The sequence below is a fragment of the Mytilus galloprovincialis genome, chromosome 2 (genome assembly GCF_965363235.1).
Source record: "Mytilus galloprovincialis chromosome 2, xbMytGall1.hap1.1, whole genome shotgun sequence".
Taxonomy (NCBI): Eukaryota; Metazoa; Mollusca; class Bivalvia; order Mytilida; family Mytilidae; genus Mytilus; species Mytilus galloprovincialis.
Window position 1 is genome coordinate 69,811,082 of NC_134839.1, and position 21,570 is coordinate 69,832,651.

Consider the following 21,570-nt stretch of genomic DNA (forward strand, 5'->3'; position numbering starts at 1 on the left):
GGTCAAGGTCAGATGACACCTGCCAGTTGGACATGTACACCTTACAGTCCTTCCATACACCAAATATACTAGCCCTATTGCTTATAGTATCTGAGATATGGACTTGACCACCAAAACTTAACCTTGTTCACTGATCCATGAAATAAGGTTGAGGTCAAGTGAAAACTGTCAGACAGACATGAGGACCTTGCAAGGTACACACATATCAAATATAGTTATCCTATTACTTATAATAAGAGAGAAATCAACATTGCAAAAAATTTGAACTTTTTTTTCAAGTGCTTACTGAACCATGAAAATGAGGTCAAGGACATTGGACATGTGACTGACGGAAACTTCGTAACATGAAGCATCTATATACAAAGTATGAAGCATCCAGGTCTTTTACCTTCTAAAATATAAAGCTTTTAAGAACTGAGCTAACACCGCCGCCCAAAGATCACTATCCCTATGTCGAGCTTTCTGCAACAAAAGTTGCAGGCTCGACAAAAATTGATAAAATTCCATGAAGGTTTGACAAAGTTATTAATGTCTGAAAAACTTTACTTTAGATTAAATCAGAATATTAGCTGTGGAAAAAAAAACTATGTCTATTTATCAGTAATCTGAAATTTTCTTTCCAATTTCATAAAATTCCAAGATTTGATAAAGCTATTGATGTCTAAAAATGATTAAACACAGACTGTACCTTAATGGTGAAGCCACAAAGAACATAGTTATTGACACCAATGGGTATATTATTGCTAAAATATTTCTTCCTGTACAAAATGTTGCAGGCCTGACAAAAAACTTGATAACTTTATAAATACTTATTTAAAATAAAATATTAATAGTGAAGCAACAAAGATGCAATAACAGAGTGTTTACTACAGCTTTTATCTTCAGCAAGAGTATTATTTGCATCCTTTTAGTCCGCATTATTTATCATAACCAATTGTCAAATTTTCAGAGTAGATAGAGATCCTGTCATGCTGATCATCTTGGCATTTTTCTCTTTTAACCTAGCTCCTATAGTTCTGGGCTTTTTTTAAATATCAGCAAAACATATGCAATAAAATTGGGGAAAATGTATTTTTCTGTAGAAATAACTCAAAAACAATTAAACAGATATAAGGACATCAGTACCTATAAATATGTACACACTTAAGTATTAACTGTAACATAATCTGGATTTCATTTATAGTTTTTTGTCATTTCAGAGAAAGATTACAACTCTCCCCTTTCAATTTCTTTGTCCTCAATATATGTAGACTGTTTTTACAATGAAAATTCCATGCTCATCTTTTCCTTACTTGTGGTAGACTATATTATACTGCGTAAAATCAAACAATCTACACTTTTTCATTTGTCAATAACTAAAATTACAACAACTACTCTCTCATTTTCAAATTAAATAAAATCATAATGAAGAAGACAATCTAATTAATGTATCACTTCTTGCCTGAATTCTCATCAATATTACAGCATGTATTTACTCTGTGCTACAATAGATTATTCAAACAAAGATTATACATGGATGTAACCTATAAAACACACGATTAAATAACAGTCAATTTTATTACATTAAATATTGATTGTAAACCAATCTCTTGTAACAAGATTAATTACATTTTCTGTTGTGTTTCCTCATAAAATCGGGAAATGCAACAAAAAATATTCAATTTTATCAAGTTTTATGTAAGAATTTACATTAGAATTACGCTATATAAGCTACAAGTGATCCCTTTAAGATGGAAGCTAACTCTTGAGGGTATTTGATTACATTTCCATCATTTGATTTAAGTGTTTTCTTCAGACAAAAAAGTCATAAATATTTTTCACTTAAGTGGAATAAAAATGTTTCAAAATGGAGCAATATTTAGTGTTGTTTATTAAAAAGGGGTATACAAAGTGTAAGCGACATAAAAAAGTTTAAACTGAAACCAGGAGCAGGACAGACAGACAGAGGAATGGACAAACAGACCACTGGACAAACGAAATACATAAGCCCCTAAGTGAACCAAAATATTAAAAGTGGGGCATAAAAATGACCTTCAAGGTTAAAAATTTCATCTTAAAAGTAATATACCTTTTTAGTGGGGAATGATCACACGAATTTGCATGGCACATCAGGTGCAATGCCTTTTGTTAACAATGGCCAGAGTCTAATAAAAACTAGATGTGTCAAAGCGACACGAATGGCCCCGTCTCAAAAAGTTGAAAAATCTGCAATTTCAATAACACATGTGGACACAAACATGATGGTAGTCTCACATATCAAAAATCAGCTCAAAATGTGGAGGCGTATAGAAAAAAAGTCTGTATAACTGTGATTTTCAACAATTTTCAAAGTTGTAAACCCTTAATTTTGGCAAAAATAAACAGAGAGGAACAAAACTTAAACTTGATCTGTAACTCATCATAAGTAACTCACATACCAAAAATCAGCCCAATATCTGAAAGCGTTTAGTCTGTATAATGTTCCTTCATCCAAGCATATCTTAGATGTGCAGGATGAAGGTCATTCTTAGAATATGAGCCTGAGGCTCGAAAGTAATTAATTCCCACCCTAGGGATTATCAGTCAGACCAACCCTTTTCCAATGGGTTTTATGGTTGACACAAACTTGCTTTAAATTATGACAAGTTATCATGGAACAGGTGTTTATATACTAGGGTCAAGGTCACTGGCCATCTATGGTCTGATGGTTATAGTTTGTTTCTTTAAACAGAGATATTACATGTAAGCTTCACCCCTCATAGAGAAGTTACGCTAATTCATTACTTGAGACCAAAGGCGAAATATGAATAAGAACTGTGAATTTCAACAATTTATCAAAGTCTATACCCTGTAATTTCGGCAAAAATTAGCTGAGCGGAACAAAACTTAAACTTGATCTGTAACTCATCATGGTTAACTCACATACCAAAAAATCAGCCCAATATCTGAAGGCGTTTAGAAAAAAAATGCATATAAAATGGTTTGTTGCCGAATGACGGAATGACGAATTTTGGAATTACAGAATTTTGGAATTACGGACAAGGGTAAAACTATATGTCCCGACCACTTAGTGGCGGGGCCATAAAGAGAAATATAGATGCTTTAAATCTATAGGTCACCCTACAGGCTTCCAGAATGAACAAAACCTACATGTATATTATTAATTCATGCACAGGTTTAACATATTTTTAAAAGGCAGAGTGTTAATCAAAATTAGAGTAAACATGATGGTTATATACCTGCAGTCAAATTAATAAAGGTCAAGTTTATTAATTTGACTGCAGGTATAAAAAGACAACCTAGCATATTTTCAACATATAGCATACATATTAAACCAGAGTCCTTTGTCATCAAAAAGAATGATCTTCAAGCTAAATATGTCAATCTTATCCTGAATTCCTACACAACTTAAAGTGATGATTTTGATCAACCCAGTTCTTTTGAAAATGTTCAATTCCATCAAAGTCTTATATTGTTTTTAACTGTTACTATGCTCTAAAGAAATTGCATGGCACATCAGGGAAAATGCCTTTTGTCAACAATAGCCAGTGTCTAATAAAAAAAGAAATACAGAGATGCTTTGAACCTATAGGTCACCATATGAAACACAATTGTGTTACAACCATACAGTCTTCCAGAATGAACAAAACCAACATATATATCATGCACAGGTAGAAAAATATCTAAGGCCCGGCATACAAGACTAGAATCAATTCATAAGAGAAAAACTTTGCCCTGATTTATTCTAAAAAGAATAAATGAAATTCAAATAAGGCAGACAGACAACAACAAAAACCATTGTATTACAGGCTCTTGACTAGAAACTAGCAAATATAGAATGTGACAGGGTGAGACATGTGCAAAGTAAAATTGATCATATTACTTTTAGCTACAGTGGGAGTGTGGTGGGAATGTTTTTTGTCTTTCTTGGACTTAAGAGTGGAATTGTCTCTGGCAGTCATGTTTTTTATTATCAATGTACTACTAAAAACAGATCTGATTTTATAGATTATTCCAATGTATGTAAATATTGATAGTTAAATAAATATTTGATTTGTTGAGACTATCCCATGTGACATTGAACAAAAGATATTATTCCCCTCTGCATGAATATCATGTCTACCTTAATAACATTGGTGACGAAACACACAGTTTATAAAGTATTTCAAAGCTTTTCACACTGCAAATGTATGTCAAATTATGTTAAAGCCTGTAATCATAACAGGAAAAAATAAAAATGATTGATAAACTACTATGCCATGCAATTATTCAAGAACAAAATTCCAGTGACCCCAGTGTTGCATATATCTTTATCTACCAGTATCTGATGTGCCAGGCAATTACAAAATAAAAACACTTTGTTTTTATTCTTTAAAACTTTTCATACATATCATCGTGAAATTAAGGCTTCCAAGCCATAGGTGGATCCAGGGGGAGTCATGGGGGAGTTCATGGGGGGCAGAGCCCCCCGTTCGTGGAAAAAATTTGGTTGATTATATAGGGAATCATTGAAGCATGACTGGAGCGGGCCCCCCCTTAGTTCAGTCAGCCCCCCCCCCCTTTAGGAAAAGTTCTTGATCGGCCACTGAGAGCAAATGCAATGCTTTTTCCATTATAGTTAATATTTCCAAGAATTGTACACACATGAGCGCTAAAAATGGCGTGAAATAAAATTTTTAATGTAATCAATATTTCCAAGGGGCATGACTCTTTTAAAAATAATTGATCAGCACTGATTTCCGTATTGTCCGAGACATTGATGATATTAACCTAATTATAAATTTCATAAAAATCTGGTAAGAATTAAACACATTAAAGTGCTCACAAGGCAAGGCAATGTCCTTATAATCAATATTTCCAAGGGGCATGACTCTTTAAAAAATAAATGATCAGTACTGGTTTCATTCTTGTAAAGACATCCCTTATATAAACCTATGATATATGTTTTATAAAAATCTGGCAAGAATTATTTATGTGAGAGCACTTGCAAGACTAGGTGGATGCCTTGTATTTCTATATCCCCCTACAATGTGTGCAGGGGACAAAAATGTATGTTTCAAATTGGTTCATCCTGAAAATATTGAATTAAGAGCATCAGCTAAAATTTGATTGAAAGAAGAACAAGATTAGCTTATAAAGCTTATTTCATCTGCACCAGGTTTTTTTCATAACTCATATAACGCAATAAATACTTTTTAAGCTTACTTTATGGTATGCTCATTATTGAAAGTAATGTACCACAGCTTATAGTTTTTCACATCCTTGTCTTTTGTCTTTGGTGCATAGATGTCTCATGGGCCATCATACCATATCTCCTTATCTGTATATACTTTATTCAATTTTACATTGTGTTATTTCATCTTTATAAGTTAATTTCTCTTAAAACCCTAAAAGCTTAATAGAAAGAATCATCAGACAGAGAGTCATTCTAAAGAGAATTATTCATATCTAGCCTTTGATGTCTTATTTCACACATTTCTGGTCTGACAAACAATTGGATTACATAATCAAAATTTTCTATTTGTGTTGCAGAATACTTCTATCTCTAGATAATGTTATAAGACCTATAGTCAATAAAAGTCCCTGCATTGAACTGTAATAAAGCAAGCCTCATGGGACATGCATGGAGTCAATTTACTGCAACTTATTCATTTATTGACACTGAATAATTCATTTCAATCTTTCTCCTAAGGGATTACCATAACTCCTGTATATTATGCTTCTTGTTGGATAAATATCAATGACTTGCATAGTTTACAGTATTTGTACATTCTGTTATGGTTTCTCTAAATTCATAAATTACAAATTATATATATATAGATTGATTACTTAATGTTCTGTTATGGAAAAGGAACCACTAATAATACAATTATCTGTATTTTTTATTGAAAACAAATAAATAATGCATAACAATTCATGCCAATCAAATTTTTTCATTTCATATATCTGATGTAGCATAAAATCCTTTAGTTTAGGGTCAGAGAGTATAAAGTCAAGGTCATTGTCCTTTACAGAGGTGAGGGGATACAGTTTTGTTGCATCCACTCTCAGATAATCTCAGCTTCCAAAAGAAAACAATGCACAATGTTTAGAAAACTGATGTAAGTACCATCTGTATAATTACCAAAAGAACAAAATTATGGAGGAAAGCTCTCACACACAACAACTCATGACCTTCAAACTTCTGAACAAATACTTAGTACTCATGTGTTTCTAAAAACTTTTTTTCTCAACATAAAAGAAGAAAGTACAGATTACATATCATCACTACTTTTAAGCATTTAGTAAATCTGTACAATTGTCCTGAGAAGTGTCATAGCAATAATTGTGGGATGGTCATGAAGGCAGAACATTGAGATTCCAATATAGCCTGCACTATATTTCAAGAGTTCCCCACACACTATACAAGACACAAACTTGACAACTGATATATTGTTAACATGTCAAAATCATCAAACTATGATATCTATTTTACAGGAGTGTATTTGGTTGCTAGCAGTTTCTTTCATACATAACAGTTAGTCTTTACAAAGAGGTAATCACCACTGATCTGTATTATCAAACAATTTCTCTTGCAACTATTAAAATCAAATCAATTTATGGAAAAGTTCATATTCAGACCATAAGTTTGGGGACAGGAATTTCTGAGGTTGGCTTAGTTATAGCCGTCTATATAGTATGAGTTTTTTCTCATTGTTGAAGGCCATACAGTTGCCTTTAATTGCTTACATCCACTTTTTTGAACTTTGGTTGATCAATGTCTCATTGGCCATCTCCTAATTCTAGTTTTAAAAAAATAATGAAAGACAGTTTTTTATTAAACACTTACTGGTCTTTTCTTGCACAATAATACTTTAATTCCCTCCACAGAAATAGTCAGACATACTTTCTTCTTCTTTATACCTTTAGACTTGTATTCATACTGAAAATATAAAAAAAACACATTTAAATGTAAGGAAAAAATGGGGTATAATTTGATGAGACAGCAACCCAAATACACATATAACAAAACAAGACATAAACTATGGTTGTTCTAAACACAAAAACTTTCATCAAATTACTTACCAGGGTTCTTACTCCTTCACAAAAACAATCACTTATACTACAGAAAATGATTATGCGTTCTTTCCTGAATTTTGAGGGTCTTATTGTTTATCCATATTAAATGTTAACTACTTTTTTTGCTAGCTTTGAAAATGAATTAACCATCTTCATCAAGTATCTTACTTTGAAGAGAGAACTAAATGTGTCAATTAAAGTTTTCTTGAATGTTGTTGTTGTACTTCTTTTTATTTTACCCAGAGAAGACAATGATGGTTACTCAATCACATTCTAGTTTTTTTCATTTTTTTAGGTAATCTTCATATTGACATCCATGCTGCATTAGTTTAAGATGACTGAGATACATCAGACTGATGAAAAATATAAATAAACCATAAAGAGACAAAGTACCAATCATAAACATTAGATTACACAGAACAAATTAGACATCAAGAAACAATGTATAAAATGTACCATGTAATTCAATTAAGTCTAATTGTTGCCTGAATGCACTTTTTACAGGTGGGTAAAAGTCTATACAGTCATGACCATCTTCCTGGACCATGATATGAACCTATTCCAGGACCATGGTTCAAATCAATATGTTATCAATTTCATGCTTAAGTTACACATGTTCTTCAGAAGAACTTCTTCTGCTTCAGAATGTGTTGTTACTTGTAGTTAATCCCCTTTCGAATAGTGAGATTAAATCATTGTTTTGTAAGATATTCCCTAATCTGGAAATAAATCAGTATAGACTTCACATTTTGGCTACAGACATATTGAAAGATTTCCAATGATACTAGATCTGTATTATCTTAATTTGGTCATTATCATCTTTCAATCTTGTCTTATCAATTAATGGAGCCAACACAAAATAATGAATAATCACAGATATCTCCTCAAAACATTCTATCAAATTTTCTGAAGGTTTATCTAAACAGTTTATTGCATTGTTTTGAAACTGCATGCAGATTGTTTACTTCTTAAGCATTTTCACTTGTCTGTAAATTCTATTCGAAGAGATAGAATCATACATTGGTTGTCTGTAAACGCCATTCTTGGACGTTGTCTCCAGATCATTACCATGTTTTGCTTTCAGCCAAAAAGATTTTTGGCACTGGATTTTAGCATTACAGATACAAGAGTATTCATTCTAATTTCTAATATCATTTTAATCATAAAATATGTTTGAACTTAAATCTATTTAACTTTTTTTTAAATATCAAATACAAAAATAATATACTTTTCCCCTATATATTTATAATTATATAAATAACCAGGGATTTCCAAGCATCTGGGAATTACCCCTAGCAATTTATAGAAACCTGATGATTGCACCCATAGTCAATTCAGGAGTTAGTTTAAACTTCTAAGTATATAACTAAAGATGCACTGTATCCTAGCAATTTTGGAAAATAAAAAAGGTCACAAATATGGCTGGAGAAAGGACCAATTTGCACAAGTGCACAAGTGAACTCCAATAACAAGTACATGCTCCATGTTGGCAACCACACAATATTTACCAACATTTAGTGTAAACATTTCCATAGCCCTATAACATAATCTGATATATATGATTAATCTTACTCTTATTCTTCTCATGGCAGCAACTATTTCCACCCTACTGCTAGGTCTGGGTATATCTAAAGTACCAATAAACTGAAAAAGTAAATAAATATCTCTTTTATATTACATGTATATCTATGGTACTGAAAACTAAATATAAATAAAATTAATTCTATAAATGGGAGATGGAGGCATCCACCACTCACTGTTGCAGCAAAGGAACTATAGGATTTTTTTTACTTTCTTTGTCAAGGATCAGTGCTGCATTAAAAGCATTCAAATGAAATGAAACCATTTTTTCTCTTTCACTTTTTACCTCCTTATTGCAATAGAAAACCAAAATAAAATGAATATAGGAAAGTATTGTATGAAGTCACTAAACGTCAAATAAACAAAAACAATGGCCAGGTTAGAAGACATCAAATGACAAAGAAACAAGATCAAACAAGGCTAGGAAATTCATCTAATGCAGAAGATATCTCTTGTAAACGGAGCTTTTCAAGGCTATCTGTATTTTACAGAAAGAATTTACCTTTGTTGTACATACAACAATGTTAAGACAAAAAATAGTTTTCTAACGTAAGTGTTTTGACAATCTTTTTATACAGTATTTTACTTTTAATTATTCGGTATAATAAAACAGTTATGGCTAATTGAGTCTATGAATATACAAAATTGTCAACCCGAGTAAGTGTTATTCCTCTCAGACTAAAGCCCTCAAGGAATAACCCAAACTCAATTTGACAATTTTGGCCCTCGAGTAATAATCCTTATTAGGGGTTAAAAATTTTGGATAATCACATCTTCTATAATTGTATAGTGTCACTATTTTTTAAAATAAGCAAATTTTTAGAGATATTACAGTTACAAAGTCAAACAATTTTTTTTACTAAAAGCTTTTCATAGAAATGTTATAAAATAATATCCTCATGATAACACAAGACTGATGCTAACAGGTTGTCTGAAATTCCATTTACAATATCATTAGCATCTTATCTCAAAACTTCAAGAACACATTGAATACCTTTGGCTTTAAAAATATTGAAATATAAAAAAAGGTTTATGTTTTAATCTCTATAGGAGGGAAAAAGGATCAAACAAAGTTCTATTGCAAAACAAGTTCTTGTATCGATCTGATCAAAATCTTAGTTATTCTGTAAACATAGAAAATTATTATTCATTAATGACTTCATATTACTGTAGATAAATTTACTAAAATCCAAATCAACACAATTTTTTTGATTATATATTTATTAACTTGTTCCTCAGCAGGTTGCACAAATTGCTTCTTTTTGGGGGTACACTTGTGAAGTACAGTGTATACAAATTTCTTTTTAAAAATTGGTTTATTTGTCTGTATGTACGAAAATATCATAAAAACATAAAACAATAAGTAATTACTAGCTTTATGCAGTTTTTAACTATTACTACATCCCTCCCTGAAATCACTCTTATTTAACATTTATTACTCATCCCTCCCTGAAGCTTCTGTAATATTAATAAAAGGATGCTGCTGCATCCCTCCTTGAAGCCTCTGTTATTTCACAAATGAAACTGTATCCCTCCCTGAAGCCTCTCTTATTCAAAATACATGACTGCATCCCTCCCTGAAGCCTCTTGGTTTTTTTTTTACAAATGATCCTGCATCCCTCCCTGATTCCTCTAATATTCAAGTGCAACAAATAAAGCAAACAATTATCAAAATTCCAATAGACACAAATCAAACCTAATATAATATGCTACAACCAAAAAACATGATTACAAATTCATCAATTTTGGTAGAATTCAAAGCTTAAGATTGATGCAAACTCATTAATGTTTAACGTTTCTCAGTCAAACAAACAGAACTATCAGCTCTAAGATTAACCGACGTGTTCAATAACAATACCATCAAATAACGCTATTATATCACGCTTATAGCATCTTCTGCTACGAAAAGCTTTTAAATGAACAGTGTTCGTTGAGGCAACAAATGTGTCATTACAGTAAGGTCTTATGACGATTAAGACTGCCAAGAATAGCTGCGATTACTTCAAATCCATGATGATTACAATTTATCCGTAACTAACTGCAATTCGTTCCTTTTAATCTTGTTGTAGCAAGCAAGAATTAATGACGTCCATTTACCAAATTAGATTACAGAAACTTCTCTAATAAAAAATCACAGAATAAAAAATGTCGGATATAGATATAAATCTTTTTTAAATTAAAAAGAGATCAACATCATACTGTTTAAAATCCCCCTTAATATTTTAACTACATGTACTCCTAACTTAATCTAATACTGAATCTCAAAATCAAAATTATGTTTGTTTCCAAAATGTTTTCAAATTTGAAATGTTATTTACAGTGGATTCTATATTTTTCAGGAGATACCAATTTTCTTTGATTTTGTGGGTATCAATTGACATTAATATTTAACCTTAAAAAAATTGTTGCAAGGTATATAACATGTGCATAGAGACTGTTAACTCTCCCTACAAAATGTCAGCCAAACAGACATTCCTTTTTTAGCTTAAGCATTGGTTTACTATTGGATGGGAGAAATCTTGGCTTAATCCCAGTCAACCCTGTGGGAAGAAAAATATCCTGATATTATCGTTTGAAGAAGAGAAAAAAATCTTTAAAAATTTTTATATAATGAACTAGTGTTGTTAGAAAAATATGAACTTAACCCTCAGGAGAATTCATAAATAATGTGTTTTCTTACAATTACAATCCTTGAACTGCATTTCATAAATTCTACTAACTTTCTTCAAATCCTAGTTGAATTTATTTCTAATCTCTCAAATTTATGACTCAATTTATCTAGAGTATAAGACTTGAAATAAATATTAGACAAACTATGCTGATTAAATAAGTTTTCCTACAATTATCCTGAATTACCTCTAGCAAAGGACAAGTAAACAGAAGAATGTTTGCAATTATAGTCTATATAGTTCCAATTAGTGCTTCTCAAGAGAACAAAACATTGTAAAAGCAGCGGAATTCTATAAAGTCAAGATCTCCTGAAATACTTCAATAATAGTTTTCCTTGTTGATCAATATATGAAAGTCTCTTACAAAAGGCTTTTAGCATGAGCAAAAAATACTAAAATAAATTGTTATTGTTCCATTGCAATGTAGACATTCTGTTCCCAATAAAACGTTATATTCAGACCAAAATAACAGAAATGTTCTATCAAGACCAACAAAACGTAGATAAATGACCAAATAGGCAAATATATAAAATGCAGGAACATTACATAAATTGCTTCGTTACAATTCAATTAATGGCATAGTTATGCAAGACAAATGGGCTTACCACAAAATGTAGGAGTTAATGAATTTCTATGGCTATAAAATATAACTTTAAAATGTCACTGACAAAAACAAAGTGAACAATTCATGAAATAAAACGAAATTTTCCATTTAGTATTTTAGTGTTAAGTAATGATTTATGAGATGAACAGATCAGATAGGGCTAATATGCAATATGGAGTTGATAAGATTTTACTTTGTCTTCCTTTAAAAGACAATAAGGGAAATTGTGTATTAATTCATAGATTTTTGTAAGATTTTGTTTATTTTAAGTTTTTTATAGTTTTTTATAAGATTTTGCGTAGAACTTGGATATATAACATAAAAATCAAATACAATTAAGTTATAAAAGATTTCTCAAAATTGTCTTAAAAAACTCCTGTCTAAAAACCTAGTTTAATCATTTTTCTTCAAAATTGATAGGTTGTTGTCAAATAAATTTCATTTTAATGATTTCAAATATTAATATTATAGTCATCAACTTTGTTTTCTGGGTATACATCAGTCAAAGTGGAGTGTTAGGTTGAAATACTTAATACCATTAAACGCCAATGGTAGTGAGTTTAGTCAGAATACCAAGTAGACAAATCCTAAAATGCATTTTTTTTAATTTTTACTTCATATTCAAAGGCAGAAATTGTATGTAACATCTTATTCAAATCTGTGATACCCCATTTAACCAAAATTGACATATTCTTAACCCGATTGCAATTTCAAGAAATTCTTTAGAACTAGTTTGAACAAAATTCTTTACAAAAAGTCAATAAAGCTATATATGTGCACCTAAGAACATGGAATAATGTTAGATAAAATATAACCAGATGCTCCGCAGGGCGTAGCTTTATACGACCGCAGAGGTTGAACCCTGAACAGTTGGGGCAAGTATGGACACAATATTCAAGCTGGATTCAGCTCTAAATTTGGATTGTGATTAAATAGTTGACACAGCATAGGTTTCTGACACAGAATGAATGTGTTCTAATGAACTTAAATTTTTTGTTTTCTCTTAGAGCAATTCACTATGCTGTTGAATAGTAATCCTCTCAAAAAAATGTTTGAAGAAATTTTCTTTTTATTTATGAAATTTCAAATGACAAAAATTTAACCCAATTTTTTAATCACATCCCCCTTTCCCTTATTCCAAAACTAATCTCAATTAAAATATTCTAATTAAGGGTCCGGAAACGGTCATATTTGCCAGTCATGTCCTAAACTGAAACTATAATGTCCTAAACTTTTAATTGGGATTTAGGTCAAATTTTATTTTTCAACCGTTATTATTTCTCGAATAATTTCGGTCATTTCGTTGAGATCGACTTTCAAAATCGCCATTTTGAACATAATTTTGTTTTGTTATCGACTTCCTGTAATTAAACTGCCACTTCAATAAAGTGTTATAATCCTAAGGGCCCTCCTAATAACTATATTAATGCCTGGGGGAGCTATTGGCTAATGATTGCTAATCTCTTTACCTGTGTTTTTAATTCACACCTGGCAATTAATCACAAGCTCTAAACTATTATTATAAAAAAAATAAAAATTCCATACCAACTGGCTTCATTATTTAATTACTCAACAGGTCAGACAGTTGTCAATTATGATTTAAAATTAAATTTAAACATGTTTTAATTTACGTAGAAATCATTATTTTTTTACTTCTAACACACATGCTTTGTTTACTATGTAATACGCATGCTTGAAATTTTCTTCCACAGATTAACAAAATTAATTGTAAATTTAAAATAATTTCATCCTAAATAAAGCTAGTACAACTATTTTAATTAATATTCTTACACTATAAAAGGTAAAATATTAAAAAGCTGATGATTTCCTGTGGTTTGGATAAACAAAACTAATCCCGGAAATGAGTCCGGAATTGTTCGTTTTAGTATTGTCGCAGTACGTCAGGTTTGAATTTTGACTTCATAATCAAAGGAAACGTAAGCGATAACTGAGAATATTATCGTTTTGAGTCATTAAAATCATTTTATTTTTAAACTGTTGTCTTCTCTTAATTGCTCTCAAACAATTTTGAAAAATGGTAGGACAAATCATGAAGTAAATGCGATGCAACAGTGAAACAAGTTTGATGATGCTACGAACATGACGATCGAGTTATAATGAGAATACTCATAATGAGTCTCATGCGGTAATGTGATTTTGATGATCATTTTTTGAAAAAGGGCATCAACTTTTAAGTTGTATGAAAATGACCGAAATTAGGTGAAAAAATTTCCGGATCCTTGATTCTAATGGAGTTTGCAACAATAACTACTCATTTAAATACATCATAAAATATTAAGATGTAAAAAAAACTGCTTGTTATCACTGAATGGTAAAGATTATTTAAATTTATCAGTTGGTAGTAAAAAGTGAATATACATTGTATATTGTATATAACAAAGATTTAAGTTGATTCTGGACAAAGAAAGATAACTCCAATTAAAAAAAAATTCTTGCAATAAGATATTTCTTGCTTACTATTCTGGACAAAGAAAGTTACTCTAATTAAAAAAAAATTTGCTATTTCACAATATTGTGAAATTAGATATTTCTTGCCATTGCACAATACTGTGCAATTGAAAAGACTTGCTATTGCACAATACTTAATATAATAATTTTAGATCCTGATTTGGACCAACTTGAAAACTGGGCCCATAATCAAAAATCTAAGTACATGTTTAGATTCAGCATATCAAAGAGGCCCAAGAATTTAATTTTTGTTAAAATCAAACTTAGTTTAATTTTGGACCCTTTGGACCTTAATGTAGGCCAATTTAAAAACGGGACCAAAAAATGAAGAATCTACATACACAGTTAGATTTGGCATATCAAAGAAACCCATTTATTCAATTTTTGATGAAATCAAATAAAGTTTAATTTTGGACCCAGATTTGGACCAACTTGAAAACTGGGCCAATAATCAAGGATCTAAGTACATTTTTAGATTCAGCATATCAAAGAACCCCAAGGATTCAATTTTTGTTAAAATCAAACTAAGTTTAATTTTGGACCCTTTGGACCTTAATGTAGACCAATTTGAAAATATGACCAAAAGTTAAGAATCTACATACACAGTTAGATTCGGCATATCAAAGAACCCCAATTATTCAATTTTGATGAAATCAAACAAAGTTTAATTTTGGACCCTGTTGGTACCAAAACTCCCAAAATCAATACCAACCTTCCTTTTATGGTCATAAACCTTGTGTTTAAATTTCATAGATTTCTATTTACTTATTATACTAACGTTATGGTGCGAAAACCAAGAATAATGCTTATTTGGGCCCTTTTTTGGCCCCTAATTCCTAAACTGTTGAAACCAAAACGCCCAAAATCAATCCCAACCTTTCTTTTGTGGTCATAAACCTTGTGTCAAAATTTCATAGATTTCTATTAACTTAAACTAAAGTTATAGTGCGAAAACCAAGAAAATGCTTATTTGGGCCCTTTTTGGCCCCTAATTCCTAAAATGTTGGGACCAAAACTCCCAAAATCAATACCAACCTTCCTTTTATGGTCATTAACCTTGTGTTAAAATTTCATAGATTTCTATTCACTTTTACTAAAGTTAGAGTGCGAAAACTAAAAGTATTCGGACGACGACGACGACGACGACACAGACGACGACGCAGACGACGACGCCAACGTGATAGCAATATACGACAAAATTTTTTTCAAAATTTGCAGTCGTATAAAAATTGAACCCAATTTTTTAATCACATCCCCCTTTCCCTTATTCCAAAACTAATCTCAATTAAAATATTCTAATGGAGTTTGCAACAATAACTACTCATTTAAATACATCATAAATTATTAAGATGTAAAAAAAAACTGCTTGTTATCACTGAATGGTAAAGATTATTTAAATTTATCAGTTGGTAGTAAAAAGTGAATATACATTGTATATTGTATATAACAAAGATTTAAGTTGATTCTGGACAAAGAAAGATAACTCCAATTAAAAACCAGGTGCTCCGCAGGGCGCAGCTTTATACGACCGCAGAGGTCGAACCCTGAACAGTTGGGGCAAGTATGGACAAAACATTCAAGCGTGATACAGCTCTGAATTTGGATTGTGATCAAATTTTTGACATTACATGGTTTTTTTTTACACAAAACAAATGTCAAGATTTTACAAATCAATTAAAGATTTCTTCTTCAAACTTTTTAAATCTAAAATTAAATAGTTGATCATGACACAGCATAGGTTTCTGACACAGAACGAATGTGGTCTAATGAACTTAAAAGTTTTTTTTTGCCTTTGAGCAATTCACTATGCTGTTGAATATTAATCCTCTCAAAAAAATGTTTGAAGAAATTTTCTTTTTATTTATGAAATCTGAAATGAGAAAAATATAACCCCCCCCCTTTTTTTTCACATCCCCGTTTCCCTTTTTCCAAAACTGATATCAATTCAAATTTCTAATGGAGTTTGCAACAATAACTACTCTTTTAAATACATCATAAAATATTAAAATGTAAAATAAAGTGCTTGTTATCACTGAATGGTAAAGATTGGTTGGTAGTAAAAGTGAATATACATTGTTTATTGTATAAAACAATAAAAAAAACTTCATCAGCAACATTTTATATTGGCAAATTACCAATGAAGTTATTTACATAAAGTTATTGGCAAATAAAAATAGAAAATGACATCATAGTCATGTCTGGCAAATGTCCAACATACATTATCTAAAAACATTTTAGATAAGATAAGGAAAAAAAGCTTCATCAGCAACATTTTATATTGGCAAATTTCCAATGAAGTCATTTACATAAAGTTATTGGCAAATAAAAATAGAAAATGACATCATAGTCATGTCTGGCAAATTTCCAACATATATTATCAACTACTATTCTATACAAAGAAAGATAACTCCAATTGAAAATTAATTGCTATTGCACAATATTGTGCAATTAGATATTTCTTGCTATTGTGCAATACTGTGCAATTGAAAATTTCTTGCTATTGCACAATATTCCATATGGAATCCTGATTTGGACCAACTTGAAAACTGGGCCCATAATCAAAAATCAAAGTACATATTTAGATAAAGCATATCAAATAAGCCCAAGAATTTAATTTTTGTTAAAATCAAACTTAGTTTAATTTTGGACCCTTTGGACCTTAATGTAGACCAATTTGAAAACTGGACCAAAAATTAAGAATCTACATACACAGTTAGATTTTGCATATCAAAGAACCCATTTATTCAATTTTTGATGAAATCAAACAAAGTTTAATTTTAGACCCCCATTTGGACCAACTTGAAAACTAGGCCAATAATTAAAAATCTAAGTACATTTTTAAATTCAGCATATCAAAGAACCCCAAGGATTCAATTTTTGTTAAAATCAAACTAAGTTTAATTTTGGACCTTTTGGACCTTAATGTAGACCAATTTGAAAACGGGACCAAAAGTTAAGAATCTACATACATAGTTAGATTCGGCATATCAAAGAACCCCAATTATTCAATTTTTGATGAAATCACACAAAGTTCAATTTTGGACCCTTTGGGCCCCTTATTCCTAAACTGTTAGGACCAAAACTCCCAAAATCAATACCAACCTTCCTTTTGTGGTCATAAACATTGTGTTTAAATTTCATTGATTTCTATTTACTGAAACTAAAGTTATTGTGCGAAAACCTAGAATAATGCTTATTTGGGCCCTTTTTTGGCCCCTAATTCCTAAACTGTTGGAACCAAAACTCCCAAAATCAATCCCAACCTTTCTTTTGTGGTCATAAACCTTGTGTCAAAATTTCATAGATTTCTATTAACTTAAACTAAAGTTATAGTGCGAAAACCAAGAAAATGCTTATTTGGGCCCTTTTTGGCCCCTAATTCCTAAAATGTTGGGACCAAAACTCCCAAAATCAATACCAACCTTCCTTTTGTGGTCATAAACCTTGTATTAAAATTTCATAGATTTCCATTCACTTTTACTAAAGTTAGAGTGCGAAAACTAAAAGTATTCGGACGCCGGACGACGACGACGACGACGACGACGACGACGACGACGACGACGACGACGACGACGACGCCGACGCCAACGTGATAGCAATATACGACGAAAAATTTTTCAAATTTTGCGGTCGTATAAAAAATATAAATAAGCATTCTAAATATATCTTTTAAAAATCAATTTGTTTATAATCATTTGTCACTACCAAGGGAAATAACATATATGGTCAGCAATTACTAATAAGTATTTATAACCATTAAGGAAGGATTCATCTTCATTACTTTAAAAATTTGCTCTCAGATGTCTTGCCACAAAAACACAGTCAATGAAGAAAAATTGCAAGCAGCAAAAAACAGGAATAACCTGTAACCCTCTCGTATATCAAACATTCCTTTAAAGTCTAATGTTCTCTCTAGAGACAGCTTAAGGAAAAAATCTCAATTACTTTAAAATGAGACAAGACCGAGAATTAATTAAAGTGGCACATGATAAATCATTATTTTCCTTTCATTAGACAGTCATTTGAATTGCAAAATTGTGCTTATCATAGAGACATGCATCAGAGATAATATAACAGTCTGTATGGGACTTTCCGCAGATCACAGAATTAAATTATTGATTTCAAAACATAACAGGTCATCCAAGTCTATTTTCTCCCTTTTGAAGTTTTCCTTCCTTGTTTCAGTTTGCTGATTTCTAGAGATTTATAAAACCTGAGGCTCCAAGCAGTCTTTATTGCTCACCTGGTACCAATACATAATTTTGATTAACATTCCTATAAGAAGTTATAAATTGTAGGGTTATTAAGATTATCTGATGTGTTATTAAGTTTTATAGGAATCAGGGTATGAAATTAGCAGGGCCCAGCATCATATCTTGATTGTTTGTCTATGTGTTTTCTCAATCAAAATGGTTGAAAAACCATTTGAGCCCCCAAGGGCCCAACATTGAAATAATTTGAACTGCATACTTAAACAAATTCCTATGTTATTCATCTTATAATAACAAAAAATTAGCAACTTTTATTTCTGACCTTCTGTATATTAATTCTGCCAAGTATGGTTTCATTTGACTCACAATTTTCAGAGATGATGAAAATTTAAATGGTTTGACTACATATAAGGTTGATAATACCCTCCAGACAACATACAAAGACATCTATGGGTTATCATGTGGTCTGTAACAAAAGGCAAATGTCTATACATACAGTCAAGCTCTAAATCTCCTCTGATCTATTACAATTTGTGAATAAATTTGACAGACTGTCAATGATCTGCAGTCAGCACCAAATTCCAAAAATGACTGATTCAGAAAATTCAGACATTATTTAGTTATTTTGCTATATAAACAATGATAACACTCTGTCCTTTTTATATTACTAATTAAGAAACATCTGCAAAGGACAACTTTTATACAATCGTAATTGTATAGAAATATTTCTTATTTCTTCAGTAACTTTTATCTAATGAATCTCTAGATAATATAACTTCTTTGTCAGGGTGAGAAAAATCAACTTCTTTCAGTAAAATTGGTATTTTATTGTTGTATAAAATTGTATGGGGATCAAACAACACCCTCTCAAAAGTAAAACAAATATTCCCTTCAGGGTTTTCTAAAACAACAATACATAGAAACCAAAAAGATTTTTTATATTCAACAGACTGTTTACTCCCTGGAACCATATTTCAGATCCCTACATATCCATCGATGTGTTATCATCAATTATTTGTTAACACAGCATTTTTACATGCATTTTCCAATTTCTTTATATTCGCTTAAATTATCTATTTGGCCTAAAATAGAAATGCTTACACTTTCCCTTTGGCCTAAATAGAAATACTTTCACTATCTCTTTGGTCTTGATATAAATGCTTATAATATCCCTTTGTCTTCAATAGAAATGCTTACACTATCCCTTTGGCCTTGATAGAAATGTTTACACTTTCCCTTTGGCCTAGATAGAAATGTTTACACTATCCCTTTGGCCTAGAGAGAAATGCTTACACTATCCCTTTGGCCTAGATAGAAATGCTTACACTATCCCTTTAGCCTAGATAGAAATGTTTACCCTATCCCTTTAGCCTAGATAGAAATGCTTACACTCTCTCTTTGGCCTAGATAGAAATGTTTACACTATCCCTTTGGCCTAGAGAGAAATGCTTACACTATCCCTTTGGCCTAGATAGAAATGCTTACACTATCTCTTTGGCCTAGATAGATATGCTTACACTATCCCTTTAGCCTAGATAGAAATGCTTACACTATCTCTTTGGCCTAGATAGAAATGTTAACACTATCCCTTTGGCGTAGATAGAAATGTTTACACTTTCCCTTTGGCCTAGAGAGAAATGCTTACACCATCCCTTTGGCCTAGATAGAAATGTTTACACTTTCCCTTTGGCCTAGAGAGAAATGCTTACACTATCTCTTTGGCCTAGATAGAAATGTTTACACTTTCCCTTGGCCTAGATAGAAATGTTTACACTTTCCCTTTGGCCTAGAGAGAAATGCTTACACTATCCCTTTGTCCTAGATAAACATGCTAACACTATCCCTTTGGCCTAGATATAAATGCTTACACTATCCCATTGTCCTAGATAGAAATGCTTACACCATCCCTTTGGCCTTGATTGAAATGCTTACACTATCCCTTTGGCCTAGATAGAAATATTTACACTTTCCCTTTGGCCTAGATAGAAATGTTTACACTTTCCCTTTGGCCTAGAGAGAAATGTTTACACTTTCCCTTTGGCCTAGAGAGAAATGCTTACAATTTCCCTTTGGCCTAGAGAGAAATGCTTACACTATCTCTTTGGCCTAGATAGAAATGTTTACACTTCCCTTTGGCCTAGATAGAAATGCTTGCACTATCCTTTGGCCTAGAGAGAAGTGCTTACACTATCCCTTTGGCCTAGATAGAAATGCTTACACTATCCCTTTGGCCTAGAGAGAAATGCTTACACTATCCCTTTGGCCTAGATAGAAATGTTTACACTATCCTCATAGGCGGATTTAGGGGGGGCCCGGGGGGCCCAGCCCCCCCTTTTTGGGAAAAATTAGGTTGCTTATATAGGGAATCACTGAAGCGTGACTGGAGCGGGCCCCCTCTTAGGTCAGTCAGTGGGCCCCCACTTATGAAAATTTCTGGATCCGCCACTGATCCTTTGGCCTAGATAGCAATATTTACACTATTCCTTTGGCTTAGATAGAAATGCTTACACTATCCATTTAGCCAATTTAGAAATGCTTACACTATCCCTTTGGCTTAGATAGAAATGCTTACACTATCCCTTTGGCCTAGAAAGCAATGCTTACACTATTCATTTGGCTTAGATAGAAATGCTTACACTATCCATTTGACCTAGACAGGATTACAAAAGCATTAAAAGATCTTAAAACCTCAAAAACAAGCATACTCATTAAATTCTAAAATTCAAGATTGTGGTAGTTCATCAAAATTAAAAGTATTCTTTAAATTGACATATGTATTACTGGAAAGCTAGATTTATATCTTTCATAGACTTTTGCAGTAAAAAGTTAGATACAAGTTCCCCACTCTGAAGTCAGGCTCCAGAAAACTTCCTCCTAATGTAATGTAGCAATAAAAAATTAACTTAATGCACTGCATAAGACGTACAATCATTAAGCAATATATACATAAGTTTACATTGAAAATCTTGCTTTACTTCTGTAAAAATCTAATTGAATA

General features: G+C 31.6%; 1 protein-coding gene across 3 annotated transcripts in view; it reads right to left on the bottom strand.

The window, feature by feature from the left end:
- LOC143064274 (carboxyl-terminal PDZ ligand of neuronal nitric oxide synthase protein-like) overlaps window positions 1–21,570 on the bottom strand; it is a 93,170-nt gene that overhangs the window by 43,377 nt on the left and 28,223 nt on the right. For all 3 annotated transcript variants that reach the window (XR_012975211.1, XM_076237009.1, XM_076237010.1), the window contains 2 exons: window positions 8,611–8,682; window positions 6,809–6,901 (listed from right to left, as the gene is read on the bottom strand). Coding sequence is in view for 2 of the 3 variants with exons in the window: in XM_076237009.1 (XP_076093124.1) it covers window positions 6,809–6,901; window positions 8,611–8,682 (165 nt within the window). In the remaining variant the exon portion in view is untranslated. The remainder of the gene's footprint in view (window positions 1–6,808; window positions 6,902–8,610; window positions 8,683–21,570) is intronic.